Here is a 14,595-nt window from a genome sequence, read left to right as displayed (position 1 = left end):
GGTTGAATTCTACAGGATTCCCGCAAGACGTGTGTGTCACGTTCTTTAACATTCCGCCTGGAAACAAAGATTGCATGGCGCCGAACTCCCTCACGAAAGAAGAAATCCATCGTGCTTACAAGTGTGACAACGAGTGCTTATCAGGATTAACTATACACTGGATTTTCAAAAGTATGTGAAATATTTAAAGTTTGCACCATATTATCTGTAAAATGTCAGAGTTTCGATGAACGAAACAAACTAATTGGTTGTTGGACATGTCGGTTAAACTGCCTCATGGGCGGGTCTTGGCCAATGAAAGCTGCCATGAATTCCAGACCTTCAGTCTGGTTCAAGAGAGTGGTTCAACCGCAATTTTACAAAGCCAAATTTTATACTTTTTTTTTTTCCATCAAGTAAATTATTTTTTCTTTATTCTTATTTTTATAAAGTTAATGTAATATTAACATACTGACTGAAGCAACTTGTGTATACTTATTCATACATATTTTTTTTGTTATTTTAAAATTAATTTTATAATGTTCATCCATAAAAAGTGCTCCACATGGCTCCGGGGGCTTAATAAAGGCCTCCTGAAGTGAATCTGTGCATTTTTGTAAGAAAAATATACATTTAAAATTTTATAAACCATAATCTCTAGCTTCAGAAGGCCTTTATTATTCCCTCACAGAGTACATTTTTATGATGGATGGATGGACTTAATTACGGAAGTTCTAAGCGGCCATGCATTATAATATTTTTTCTTCTTGTTATCTCGTTATAACGACTTAATTTTCTCGTCATCTCGACATAACGAAGTTCGTTTTCTCGTTATAACGAATTAATTTTCTCTAAGAAGTTACAAAACTGCGCCAGCAGGTGGCACTATAGACCTGAATATAACTAATGGGGCGTTGTACACTATCCACTTTACTGTACGCGGACCTTCCTCATGATCGCTATAATTTGTGCAGTCTTCATTACTGACATTTAATTAATTCATAAATGTTAAATGCTTGAATCAATATGAATATTTTGTGTATTAAGTTCCTGCTAGATGCATGAGTTTCACCAACGCGTTCTGTGTCATAAAATAACTGCTTATCAAAACCAAGGTTGACATCACTGTATTCTGTTTATCTACGTAGGACGGGATTTAACGATGTAGGCTGATGTGCTTCTTTTCCTTATTACTACTCTTTATTGTTAACCATATTGATGAGAAATGTGATGTATATGTAAAATCCATAGGCTAATTTAATTCAGTTTTGTTCTATAATGTTGTAATCGTTTTTTTTCTACACACACACACACACACGCACACACTACACGTAGTCCTACACATGGACGCTCTTTTCAAATAGAAGCTTGTAACACACATGATATCTGCCACATCATATAATGACTACTACAAATTACAAATTATATATAATTTTATTTCAAATATAGGGAAAATGAAAAGTGAGTTTAATCCAAGCAACTCTAATTTCGCGGTGTTGCCATTTAAAGTTAATTACAAAAACAAAACGTTCGTTGTACGGTCTCTGGAAAAATCAACAGTGATTGATCAGCCTTTATTTATATACAGTATTGTAGACGTTATTACCTAGGCGAAGTTAAATTTGCTGAAATATAGGCTACAGTAAGAGCGTCTGCATGGTTGTCCATCAGATGCCTGTCAAAGTTGAGTTCGTTACTATAGCAACATTAAAACTGTCATGTCTTTATAACGAGAAAACAAACTTTCGTTATGTCGAGATAACGAGAAAAATAAGTCGTTATAACGAGAAAACGAACTTCGTTATGTCGAGATAACGAGAAAACAAAAAGGAAAAAAAATATAATGCATGGCCGCTTAGAACTTCCGTACTTAATAGCACTTCTCTTGGGCTACTGAATATCAACCACCATTCACTGCCATTGTAAAGCATTGTAAATAATTTTGTGCAAAATGCATGTAATTTAATGCATGATTGTTTATTTGATGCCAACTTTAAATCTATGACTTCGCAGTATATGTTGGAGAGAGAAAAAAAAAAGACTCCAAAAGATTCATTTTCTTTTTTTATGCAAAGAAATGCAGCCTTGTCCATACAAGAATTAAGAAATCCGGGATTGGTTAGGTTGCAAAAAGAAAACCCTAAGTATTCATTTTAGGGCTAGATATACCAGCAACTGTTTTTATTAATGCCTGTTGTACAAAGATGCTGTCAGTGTCTTTAGTGTTTCAATATGATACAAAGAATGGGCAGAAACCCCATTAAATACTACTTATGTGTAATGTGGTATTGCAAAAAAACTCAGCATTGCCCTCTAAATGAAATCCATAACACCATATGCACCTTTTGAATTTTTTTTTTTTTTTACATCAACTGCTTTTGTCAAATATAGTTTTTCATACACTTGATCACAAAAACACTGTACAGCCTCATAACTACTATCCAATTATACGTGGAAAATACAATGACAAAACACTTGCTTTCCATCCATTGGAATCTATCCATATCCTAAAGGCCCATTTAATGGCATCCAGATTTTGTCAGCTTTGTAGCAATAAAAATTTGGTTTCCGCTTATGCCATGTGTCTGATTTCAAAATCAGGGCCTGATGTCTGAGTCACTTTCTGAATCAGACTCGTTGGGTGATGTTTCTCTCTCTAGGTGCAGCTCTCTGACAGTAAGGATACGTGTGAGCATGCTGTCCAGAACATCGTCGCTCAAGGAGGTGGTCGAGAACCACATGGGACTGTTGGGTACACAGGAGCGCTCGGGGCTCAGATAAAATTCGGTTGTGCGTTGCCTCACGCTGGGTGAGCTGGATGGAATGTAAGACGGTATTTATTAGGGCTGCATAATTATGACAAACTTGATCAAATAGAAGAATAGAAATCAGTAAGAATGCATAAAAATACACTAATAGTGACAGTATTAATAAAGTTTACATTTTAGTTTCAAATAAATGCTGTTCAAATGGAAGTTCAAACAACGTACCATTTTGAAAGATAGAACTCATACAGCCTGACAGGACAGCGGAGAGGATTGTCTGCATTCTCTTTGATCTCATATACAGTATCATTTTCATCCTCCTCTTCCTTTCTTTTCTTTGCAGGGACGCCATCTGAATTAAAACAAATAAGTGATACAACAAGAACTCAAACAGACAGTCAAGCTAGGACTGTATAACTGACCACTGACCTGTGCTTGCTTCCTCTTTGGGGGGATAGAAACGCAAACAGGCCACTTTTGTGTTGCCCTTGGTCCGAGAGCAGCGTACAATGTGGCCAAAAGAGAGGCGGCGGTGCTGCTCCACGGTCTTGTAGTTGAAGTACTTGGTGAAGAAGTAAAGCAGGGTGTTAAGCAGCACACCGGGTGAAAACGCCCCGAGCTGCTTACAGTCCCATAGATACTCCTCCTCCACACGAGAATGAACATAACCTGAACACACACACACACACACACACACACAAGTAGAGCAGCAGCAAAACAAGCTAGTCATTAAAATAGTAGTCTTAAATTACTCACCACTGGGCAAAATAGTTGGCTTCCACCCTCTGAGTATGTTTGTCAGTTCTTGGCAGAATTTGGTGTAGAAAACGTCTGCAAAGATGTTTTCCATCCGATTGTTGTCAAACAGGTACTGCAAACATGAATGAAAAAAGCTTAAATCTAATCAATTATATATAACATGACTGAATGTGTTTTTTTTCTCATGATTTACCTGCTGGATTCCCAAACAGAGATAAAAGATGCTGTCAGGGCTGTATTTCTCTCCGTTGGGTCGACGAACTTCAGAAATGAACTTGCAGAGGCCATAGCTTATTTCAGCAGTGCAGCACTTCAACAAATCCTCTTTTAGTGTCATACTGCGTGCTACGGATGAAGATAGTGTTTAGTGCTTTACTGCCAGGTTGAAGATTCTGTAGTTTAATTAGTACAGCATGATGCGGAGGCTCCATTCCCTCTGAATACATATACTCAAAAAATATACACCTTGAAATACACATTAAAGGAATAGTTTACCCCAAACTGAAAATTTGCTAAGAATTTACTCAACCTTGGTCATTCATTATGTAGATTAGTTTGTTTCTTCATCAGAACATATTTGGAAAAATTTTGTATTGTTTCACTTGATCATTAATGGATCCTCTGTAGGGAGAATGAGAACAGCTGATAATAAACATTACAGTAATTCACAAGCTATTTGTTTGTAATTATTCATAATATTTCTTTTTGTAGTAAAAAAAGTCTTTGTCTGAATCAGGAGAGAAATATATGCACCGTTTACAAGTGAAAATGGTCTTGAATATATTTGTGAAGGAAAACGGAAAGGACTTTTTCAGTAGACGAACTATTATTATGGATTATGGACTTTTATTATTGGATTATTGTGATGTTTTTAATCAGATGTTTGGACTAATTCTGACGGCACCCATTCACTGCAGAGCATCCACTGGTGGGCGAGTGTAATAGTACATTTTTCCAAATTTGTTTCAATGAGAAAATGATAATTTTTAACAGTTTTTCATTTGAAATTGAGGAACTTTCTTTTGTGACAAAATGCTGGATAAAAAAAGACCTACAGCCAAATTTGGGGGTCTCCATGTTGGGTTGGGCATTCCTCCAGCGTACCCATTCCTTCCAAGCATTTACAGCATACTCGTGTTGCAGTTTTGAGAGGTTAGAGAGGTTGTCTAGTGCTGATTTGACTGGAACAACAGTTGCACTCTTGCGGCCCTACACACCAACAACAACAAAAAAAATCAAAAATATAAAGCAGCACAACTGTTTTCAACATCATGATAATAAAGCTGTTTAAGCAGCAACAAATCAGCATATTACAATAACTTCTCATAGAACATGACAATGCCATCACAGAATGAAATTTTAAGAATATATTCAAACCCAAAATAGTTATTTCAAAATGTAATTTTATAATATTACTATATTTTTGATCAATCAAAGCCTTGGTGGATGAGACTTTCCAAAAATATCTTACTTTTGAACAGTATTGTACATGTAATCTGTATAATGCACTTACAAATAATCCCTTTTCATGTGCAACATGTTGAAGAATCAAGTACAAATCATCAGAACAACATTAGACATGGAAGCCACAGCTTATAAACCAAAGTAAAGTGGTCTGGTTTGCACATGCTACTATCATGACAAGATGAAAATGGTTTTAAAAGCAAATCACGTGACAGTACTGATTTAGGCTGATTTAATCACAGTTACATTCAATTTTCAGTGAAAATATAATACACTATTGGTTAAGCTATGTATCATGATATTAACAGTTTGAAAAATTTAGTGTCTAAAGGGTTTCTAACGAAAGACAAAATCAGGTTTCCGAAATAACCACAATCTATTAAATCAAAATATTTAGATGTTGTCTCCAGCAGTCTTATGTAAAAGCTTGTGGCCAACATTGTTTCTTGGCGAGCGCAAGAACTCATTGACTCTGTCTTTGATGCATTTTCGATCACTGCTGGTTAAGCAGGGGAACCTCTGGGAAACACTCTTAATGATAAAGCGCCGTAGGTTCACAGGCAATGCAAATTTGCCCCTTGCACCATCCCAGTTGGTATTAGACGCCCATTCCTTATACTTCCTCTGGGGTAAAACAGCACGGAACAACAAGCAACCAAAGCGATCCGGCCGCCTCCGACTCTGCGTGAACAGAAGCTCCAGCTGCTTCTCCGAGGGAAGACGAATCTCCAGATCAGGATGGCAACATGGCTCTATTTGCTGACTGTCTGCATCGCTACACTGGGCAACAGCATCCTCGCTCTTAGAGTCCACCATTGGGCTTTGTGCAGAGTCAAGCTTGCTCCTCAACGTCTCGGTTGTCACCTGTGACTCTCTCAGCTGCAACACGACAGCCCTGTGGGCCTCGACAAGCCCCTTGTGACTCCCTTTCAAATCTCCTAGAGCAGACTTGGTGATGTCATAAACTTCCTTGCAGTGTCGCAGCTCCATCTTTAGCCCTTCAATCATGGCATCCCTTTTCGCCAGCTCAGGATTTAAGTCCTCCACCACATTTTGTCCCTGTTGTCCGGAGCTTGAAACTTGAAGACTTGACAACTCCACAGATAAGAATGTGCATGTGGGCGAAACAGCCTTGGTGGGGCAGGAAAAATAGGGCTGTCAATCGCGATTAATTAACTTTTTTGTGTGTTGAACACAATTAGGTAATCCGTTCAGTTTTAAAGGAATGACAAAATTCTCTGCGATAAATAATGCACCTCTTTATGGACTTAACGACATTTAAAGTAGAAGTCAATTTAACTGCATTAAAAAAATAAATTAGTTATTTTATTGCAGCTGCGTGAACAAACACCAACAAAAATGCAAAGCTTTCAAAGATTTTTAGATATTTTTTTTTTTTGCTCGTAGCAGCAGACTTATAGTTAAACATGAGTGGATACCATGGATACCAATTTATTTGCAATGCTTGGTAACGTAAAAGAATGCTAGACATAGCATAATTGCTTTTATATTGACTTTTATGAAATAGTCTAACCTAAAAGAACGATTTGTGGATTGATGTAAATGCCAGCAAGCAGGAATAATGCTCAGAATGCTTGTGGATTAAACATCTCAGATGACGTTCATTGCCATGGATTGATTTTATTGGGTTACAAGAAAAGATAGGATATGGATTTAATTGCGAACTTTCAAAAGGCTACTGATTTTATGATTGATCATGCTAGCTATGGCATTCGAGTCCAACTAGAAGTGACAGCCTGATGAATAATCTGCATTATAAAAAGAAGAAAAAAAAATCTTTAAAGGTTATTCACAATTAGGCATTGCTGCCAGGATATCTAGTCTTTACAGTGCTTTGTTATATGGAGCTGTTTGGAAGATCGCGATCTACTTTGTCTACACCATAATTAAAATGTGGCTGACTTTAATGGACAGTAAAACAAAGAACACTTTATAACTCCAAACTGGCACCGTAACTTCATATTGACATGCGGCTTAAAGGGAGAACACCGTAACTCAATTTGGGCATTCCTAACAAAGCGAAAGAGTGGTAACTGGTGTTAAACGGCATTCTACCTTGGCTTTTAGAAGTTACAGTTCAAAGGACCCATTATTTTCTCGGAAAAACAACGAATTTGACTCAAGATTGACATGATAAAGGATGTCTTGATTGTCCCAAAAATATCAATAACTAATTTTTAACCAAAATCGAAGTTACAGTCTTTTGCCTTTGCACGTCAGTGTAGAACAACCTCACCAGGTATAATTTTGAATGTAACCAAAGACTACAGAATACCTAGGATGTGTCGCTTGTATAGGTTTGAATGGGGAAAAATGCAACGCTCAATATGGCTGCTCAATCACAGAAAGCCCCACCTTCTGAATGAAAGAGCCAAGCATTAATCTGTAAAGTCAGCGCATCACTGCAGCTGCCATTAGAAGCATCCCAGTTGCTATATTAACGGTTCGCACTCTGAGATGTGCGCTTAGGACTGCGCATGTTCACTGGCTGATCTTAGCCTGAAAAATAAGCTTTTAATAACACTGTTTGAGCAAAAGAAACAACATTTATGACAGTTGTTAACAGACTTCTTTGGTGTTATCAAATGTGAAATTTAATTTAAGCTTAGTGAACAGGTTTGGAGAATTTGATATTTCCCCATTCAAAGAGATAGGACCTGCACTTGCATCCATGAGAGGCATATCAAAGATGGCTGCCGAGTGACATGACTTGTCTTAAAGAGACTTTGATGTAACCTTCCTCACCACTCCAAAATCTCATCAGTGACTGTGGGTCATCCATGGATTCATTATTAACATCGGAGATAATTTGCTCAGTTTGCTTCCCTTTCCATGCATCTTTTGACAGCAGCTGTACAAGTGCCATAATGTAGGCTTTATTGAGGGGTTGGGGCTTAGAAGAGTGTCAGTTCTACACAACTTATTTGTGACAAGTGCCTCATCTTATTTTCTCCTTCGTGATAATTGGCAGACACTTATTGCTGCTCCACCTTCATTCTCCACTTGGCTTAGGAAAATTATAATTATGGCTAAATGCAAACATTTATGACATTTTGCATAATGATTGAAACTCTTTCAAAATAAAGGCATAGAAAAAAAAAAAAAAGGGGTAAACATCACAAAACCCTTGTATGATATATCCTGTTTCCAAAACTGAAAGTGTTGTATAGTGGAAAGTATGGTGGCAACTCAAGTCAATTCAGCTTTAGCTGTTCTTACCCTTTTCTTCTGAGGGAAGCCATCATGTTTTCTCTTGCGAGATCTCCGTTTGACAGAATCTGTTGTCTCTGTTTGTGTTGGCTCTCTGAAAAGTTCAATGCGCTCTGAAATGTGAAAGGATAAAGATGCATTTAAGATTATATATAAAAAAACTTCTTGTTGTGTTTTGACCTTAATCACCGCACAAGCTCTTACCGATTGGGAAATCGGCCTCCAGGTCCATCTGTGGCTCTTCCGCGGCGGTGGAGACGGGGGTCAGTGTGGCAGATCCGGGTGGAGGAGGCCTCTCAGGTTCAGGGGTTTGATCCCATGTCTGGGCAGAAGACACAGAGTCCTCCTCCCAACTCAGATTGCTTGATAAGGCTTCCAGATCAAGGTCGTCCATTATGTTACTTGTCTGATCTGAATAACAAAACAGGAGGCTAGTGAACAAAAATAAATGTGTGTGCATGTGTGCACCTGCAATATCTTATTACATTTCTCAAAGTTTAAACACTGTGCAGTGTCCAAACAACCCAAGATTTGTTCAAATAGTTCGTTTTTTTTCTTAACGGCAGTCCAGCATCTATGCCTATATATTCATGGCAAGAACCAGTTAATCAACTAATCAGGTCGATCAGTGTGTTAACTAAATATATCCAAAGTTGCAGGAACATTAAAAACCTTCCAACTGTCCCTAATTTACCAGTAATAATGATGCTTTTCTCCTTCTCTGCATCCTCAGCCACCATCTCTGCCATCATGATGAGGTCGGCCTCCAGTGGGTCATCAGGGATCTTCTCTTTGATTTCCTGAATGGTCTTCACAATGCGCTCAGCACTGTCCAGAGTTGTAGGGAAGAACAAGGGCACTGGAACCTGCATAAACAGCCAAGAGACACATGTTGACAAGTACATACTAATGGTGTAATAAATAAAAAGTTTGGGATGCCTATGAATCTAATTTATAATCTGCAATTCATTTGAAATGATTATAATACTTTATCCTTGTACATGTAGTGTTTTTTTAATTTATTAATTTTGTCTTTTGTTTTCTTTACATTTCTCTACCATTTCCTTAACTTTTCTAGTTTGAGATTTCAGTTTTCGTTTTAATGAGCCTTCATTTAATAATGTAAAATTTTAAATTAAAAAAAGTTACATTTCTCAATCTATATAGTTCCATGTTAGCTTTTTATTTATCAGTTAACAAATTTTTTATTTAGTTTCCATTAACAATAAAAATATTGTAACACTCATTAACATTCTGGTAGCAAATATGTACAGGTGCATCTCAAATTAGAATGTTGTTGAAAAGTTAATTTCAGTAATTCAACTCAAATTGCAAAACTCGTGTATTAAATAAATTTAATGCACACAGACTAATGTAATGTATGTCTTTGGCTCTTTTAATTGTAATGATTTTGGCTCACATTTAAAAAAAAAACTCCACCAATTCACAACTTAGGATACTTCATGAGACCGTTTAAAAAAAAAAAAAAAATTTGTTGGCCTTCTGCAAAGAATGTTCATTTACTGTACATGTACTCAATACATGGTAAAGGCTCCTTTTGCTTTAATTACTGTCTCAATTTGGCCTGGCATGGAGGTGATCAGTTTGTGGCACTGCTGAGGTGGTATGGCAGCCCAGCGATTTTTGATAGTGGCCTTCAGCTCTTTTGCATTTTTTGGTCTTTTGTTTCTCATTTTCCTCTTGACAATACCCAATAGGTTTGCTGGCCAGTCAAGCACACCAACACCATGGTCATTCAAACAACTTTTGGTACTTTTGGCAGTGTGGACAGGTGCCAAATCCTGCTGGAAAATGAAATCAGCATCTTCAAAAAGCTGGTCAGCAGAATGAAGCATGGTGTGCTCCTAAATTTCTTGGTAAACGGGTGCGGTGACTTTCCAAAAACCACAATGGACCAACACCAGCAGATGACACTGCACCCCAAATCATCACAGACTATGGAAACTTAACACTGGACTTCAAGCAACTTGGGCTATTAGCTTCTCCACCCTTCCGCCAGTCACTAGGTCCTTGGTTTCCAAATTAAATACGAAACTTCCTCTTATCTGAAAAGAGGACCACTGGGCAACAGTCCAGTTCTTCTCCTTAGCCTCTGAGGCCTCTTTCTGTGGTTCAGCAAATTCCTTGACACGTCTGTGTATGGTGGTTCTTGATGCCTTGACCCCAGTTCACTCAAATTCTTGAATCAATTTTGCTTGACAATCCTCAAAAGGCTGTGGTTCTCTCGGTTGGTTGTGCATCTTTTTCTTCCACACTTTTTCCTTCTCAACTTTCTATTAACATAGCTTGGATATAGGGCTGCAGCGATACACTTATCTCACGATACACGATATTCTGCTCACAATACGATATATCACGATATTCAGCCAACGATACGATCTGATAGAATTCGATGCACTTACATCATTTTCTGATAGATTTAAAGGGGACAGAGTGATTTTGGTGACATCTTGTGAGTGTTTCATTTACTAAGATTGAATTAATTGTAATGAAAACACAATTAGTTGAGAAAATTATTTCCATTTATTGAAAGCCTTTGAAAATTAAAATGCAACATTGCAATTTGCAATTAACAATGGAGAGTTAAAGTGCAATTGGCCTGTTCTGAACAGTTTCTTTGACAGCTTTTTAGCTTGACACTGAACATGAGGTAGCCAGTCTAGCCGCCAGGTAAGTAAACATAGTAGTACCATGGCTTCTCCAAAGCATCAAATAATTCAAGTCACTAAGAATATTTAACTTAAAACTTGTAACCTGTAAGCCTAAACCTATGTGAGGTAGCCAGTCAACCCAGCAGAAAAAAATAATAGGAATAGGATAGCAGGGCTCCATCGCGTTCACCATGCGCCTAAAGCCGAGGTTTTCCACCACTGAATACATTCTCAAATCCTGACAAATAAAGGCAATGGACTCTGTAATTTTCTGCGCCCTTGGTGAAGCAGATGGAAACGTGTGGGAAAAACCGCCATCGATGTCCAGCGTAGTTTGTTTTGGGTCACGCGGCCACTTCTGCTTTGTGCCCTCTGTAAGCATAAACTTGTCCAGGTGATGACGTTTTAGGTGCGCTCGAAAAAATTTGTGGTATTGATGGAATATTTAATGTTAGTGCCACATAGCTAACAAACTGCGACGCTTTTATCCAAGTCGTTGCTTTCCTTTTCTTTTTTTTTTTTAACCAAAGTGCTCCCACACATCTGCTTTTAATCAGATGGGTGCAGGATTTATATCCGCCGCCATTCTCTGAATATCCTCGCTCTGACTTGGTATACAGGAAGAGGTAGATGTCTGCGTCTGTGTAAAGTTAGTACGGGTAACTTGCTCTACAGCAACACTAGCGGCTGGCTGACCAAATCCTTCTTCCTGCAACGTGAACAGGGGTAAACACAGGGGATTTGAATGGGACGTATGTATCGACACTCGCGGCTAAAAAAAAACAACTCAATACTTTCTTTGGAAAAAAATATCGATTTATATCGCAGAATTGATAAAATCGCACAGCCCTACTTGGATACAGCACTCTGTGAACAGCCAGCTTCTTTGGCAATGAATGTTTGTGGCTTGATTGATTTTCTTCTGGACAACTGTCAGATCAGAAGTCTTCCCCATGATTGTGTAGTCTAGTGAACCAGGAAACCTTTGCAGGTGTTTTGAGTTGAAAAGCTGGATTGGCATGTCACCATATTCTAATAGGTTGAGATAGTGAATTTTTGAATTTTTGTTTAATGTGAGCCAAAATCATCACAATTAAAAGAACCAAAGACTTAAACTACTTAAGTCTGTGTGCATTGAATTTAATACAAAAGTTTCACAATTTGAGTTGAATTACTGAAATAAATTAACTTTTTTTTATAGAGTATAGAGCTTTAATTGTTTTATAAGGACAAAAGAGGTAGAGATACACACCGGAAGCGGAAGCCCCACAGACTTCGGCGTGTATTGGGTGTAGAGATTCATGGGAAGCGGAACATAGATTGGAACTGGCACAGGCAGCACTATCACGGAAGGTCCATCTAGAGGACAAAAAGCAACCATTACATTCATAACAAGTGCCTCCTCTCATTTTTACGGTCCACTATATAACACTCACTTTTTGGAAAACAGTAAAATACATGGGAGTGTCAGCAAACAATGCACAAAAGAAACAGGTCTGCAACATTGCTTGCTAGTACCTGTTTGTGTATTCATGTCGCAGACATTGGGTTTGCAAGATGTGCCTTTGTTCTGACTTAATGGTTTACACAGCAGGGCTTTGTTCTTTAGGATTCGAGGTGCTGGCGCAAAAAACTTCGCACCATCTGTCTGTGTGCTGGCAGTCTGACAACACAGAACGATTGATAAGTGGTTGATTTTCATTCACATTTCAAAAGGAACTTCAGCTGGATTACTGATATTGTGAAAAACTCACATTTCCTGAACCTTTTGCTGTAGCAGCTGGAACAGAGGCTGAGGAAACAAAAAGGTAAATGTGAGAGATGTGCCACAGAAAACTGCTGATTCATTCCTCAGGTTGCACAAAAACATTTCATGAAAAAAACGTTGACAACAGACAATTACAGTCATAATTATATAACTAGCAACATGTTTAGGCATTGATATAAAAAAAATCTGACAGATCTGATTAGCCTATAATTATTTTATTGCTGGTAAAATTCAACAAGATGTTATCCAAATACACACACAAAATTGAAGTAATCACAATATTATAGTATGAACAAAATACTAATTTTGAGATTTGCCAAAGATTCCATTTATTTATAGGTTCTAGTTTATTTCAAATTATGTAATGACTGCTAAAAAATGGCAAAAGTAATGCAATGTAAAAAGAGAAATGAGCATGAGAAAAATCCATTATAACATGATAGTAGATATATCCAATAAAATCAATTTCTAAAATAATTACAAAAAATTTATACAAATAATATACATTCATACTTTAATAATATAATAATCTTATAAAATATGGTATATACTGTAGGGTTGTGATGATAGACGATGGTTTTGTGTTATGATGAGCCTGTTTCTTATGCCCTTGACGATAAGATGATTACTATTATCATCGTTATTATTATCCATCAAAAATGGACTAAGCACCTATCTTTAGTGATGCAGCGCTGTTAGGCCCCGATCAGCTCCGGTGGCCATGTCAGAGCCATAACAAGCCACAGATGTGTTCAGTGCAAGAGATTTATTCATCATACTGTGTAGACAGTGATCACTGATTATAAGGGAGCGTTTTTAAAGAAGCATTCTGCGCTAGATGATGCTCTTTAGTAATATAAATGTTCTTTGCTCGCTTTCTGTAGCTGCTTTTTGAATGACTGAGGGAAGTAAACTGGCTCTTTTACCCTTATGCTGGTGTTGGTTCACTACCTGTAATTAAACCAACAAATTAAATAAATGCATGAAAATACTGTGTATCAGCGACCTGACAGGTTGACGATAAGACGACATGACAACTGAGCATCGGCCAACACTTATGCTGCGTTTCCACCGCAGGAACTTTACTCAGGAACTAGGGACTTTGGCCTGGTACTTGGTGTGTTTCCACCACAGGTGCCAGGAACTAAAAGTTCCGGGTAAAAAAATGCCCCTCAGAAAGTCCCTGCTGGTGATGTAGTACTTTTTCAAAGATTCAGAACTTTCGGGGGGCTTGGGGGCAAAACATCCTGATTGGTTGAGTTCACGCAGCATTGGTTGAGTTCAACCACAATTTATTCGGATCATTTTCAAAATATTACTGTTATTGTGTCATGAAATGTAATTTTAAAAGTATTTCAGGCAAGAATGTAGTTAAAATTCAAATCTGTGGTTTATTTATAAATACAACGCCTATTTAAAAATGTTTTTTGCCGATCTCGGAGACAGTGAGCTCCACTCGATCAGCGAGAGCTCAGTCCTCATGTATCCGCAGAGAAGCAGCCTCACCACCACCTTCTGATATGTGCCCCTGGCTCTGATGTCTCTTTAGTGGTTAAACATAAAATAACTCATTTGGGGTAAATCTTTGGTCCGTATTCAATTTATCCATATGTTAAAATGAAAATCAAAAAGACAAATTTATATTTATTTCGTTTCATTGTAATGGCTGTATATATACACATATCCCTGAACTCAGTACATTTCTGCAGCTGTTTTTATGTTTAAATGAAAATGAAAGGAGGCAGTGGTATTTGATATCCTATTTCGATTTATTGTAAATGTTCAGAGAGTAAAATTGCAGTAGCCATGGTCAGCTGACTGATGTCATCAAGTACGCTGCGGTTTGCAGATTTACCGGACTTGCATCATTGCGGAGATCACACTCCCGAGTCGAAAGCACGAAGTCTGAACTACCGAGGATGCACGTCCAAAATCTGTGCACTTTGCATTAAGAAAT

The 14,595-nt window shown here is 37.7% G+C and overlaps 1 protein-coding gene across 3 annotated transcripts in view; it reads right to left on the bottom strand.

Annotated features, from left to right (window-relative positions):
- Positions 1–2,030: 2,030 nt before the first annotated feature.
- LOC127979354 (zinc finger MYM-type protein 4) overlaps positions 2,031–14,595 on the bottom strand; it is a 36,762-nt gene continuing 24,197 nt past the window's right edge. For 2 of the 3 annotated variants that reach the window (XM_052584736.1, XM_052584737.1), the window contains exons 16-27: positions 12,625–12,662; positions 12,389–12,533; positions 12,123–12,229; positions 8,893–9,064; positions 8,403–8,609; positions 8,208–8,311; positions 4,559–4,712; positions 3,697–3,848; positions 3,501–3,615; positions 3,174–3,413; positions 2,970–3,096; positions 2,031–2,793 (exon numbers count right to left, since the gene is read on the bottom strand). In XM_052584736.1, the coding sequence (XP_052440696.1) occupies positions 2,577–2,793; positions 2,970–3,096; positions 3,174–3,413; positions 3,501–3,615; positions 3,697–3,848; positions 4,559–4,712; positions 8,208–8,311; positions 8,403–8,609; positions 8,893–9,064; positions 12,123–12,229; positions 12,389–12,533; positions 12,625–12,662 (1,778 nt within the window). In that variant the 3' untranslated portion in view covers positions 2,031–2,576. Of the gene's footprint in view, positions 2,794–2,969; positions 3,097–3,173; positions 3,414–3,500; positions 3,616–3,696; positions 3,849–4,558; positions 4,713–5,405; positions 6,099–8,207; positions 8,312–8,402; positions 8,610–8,892; positions 9,065–12,122; positions 12,230–12,388; positions 12,534–12,624; positions 12,663–14,595 lie in introns of all 3 variants that reach the window. The other variant, XM_052584738.1, reaches the window with a different exon arrangement.

The sequence above is a fragment of the Carassius gibelio genome, chromosome B19 (genome assembly GCF_023724105.1).
Source record: "Carassius gibelio isolate Cgi1373 ecotype wild population from Czech Republic chromosome B19, carGib1.2-hapl.c, whole genome shotgun sequence".
Taxonomy (NCBI): domain Eukaryota; kingdom Metazoa; phylum Chordata; class Actinopteri; order Cypriniformes; family Cyprinidae; genus Carassius; species Carassius gibelio.
The sequence above is the reverse complement of the archived record's forward strand: the minus strand, read 5'-3'. Positions and strand labels throughout refer to the sequence as shown.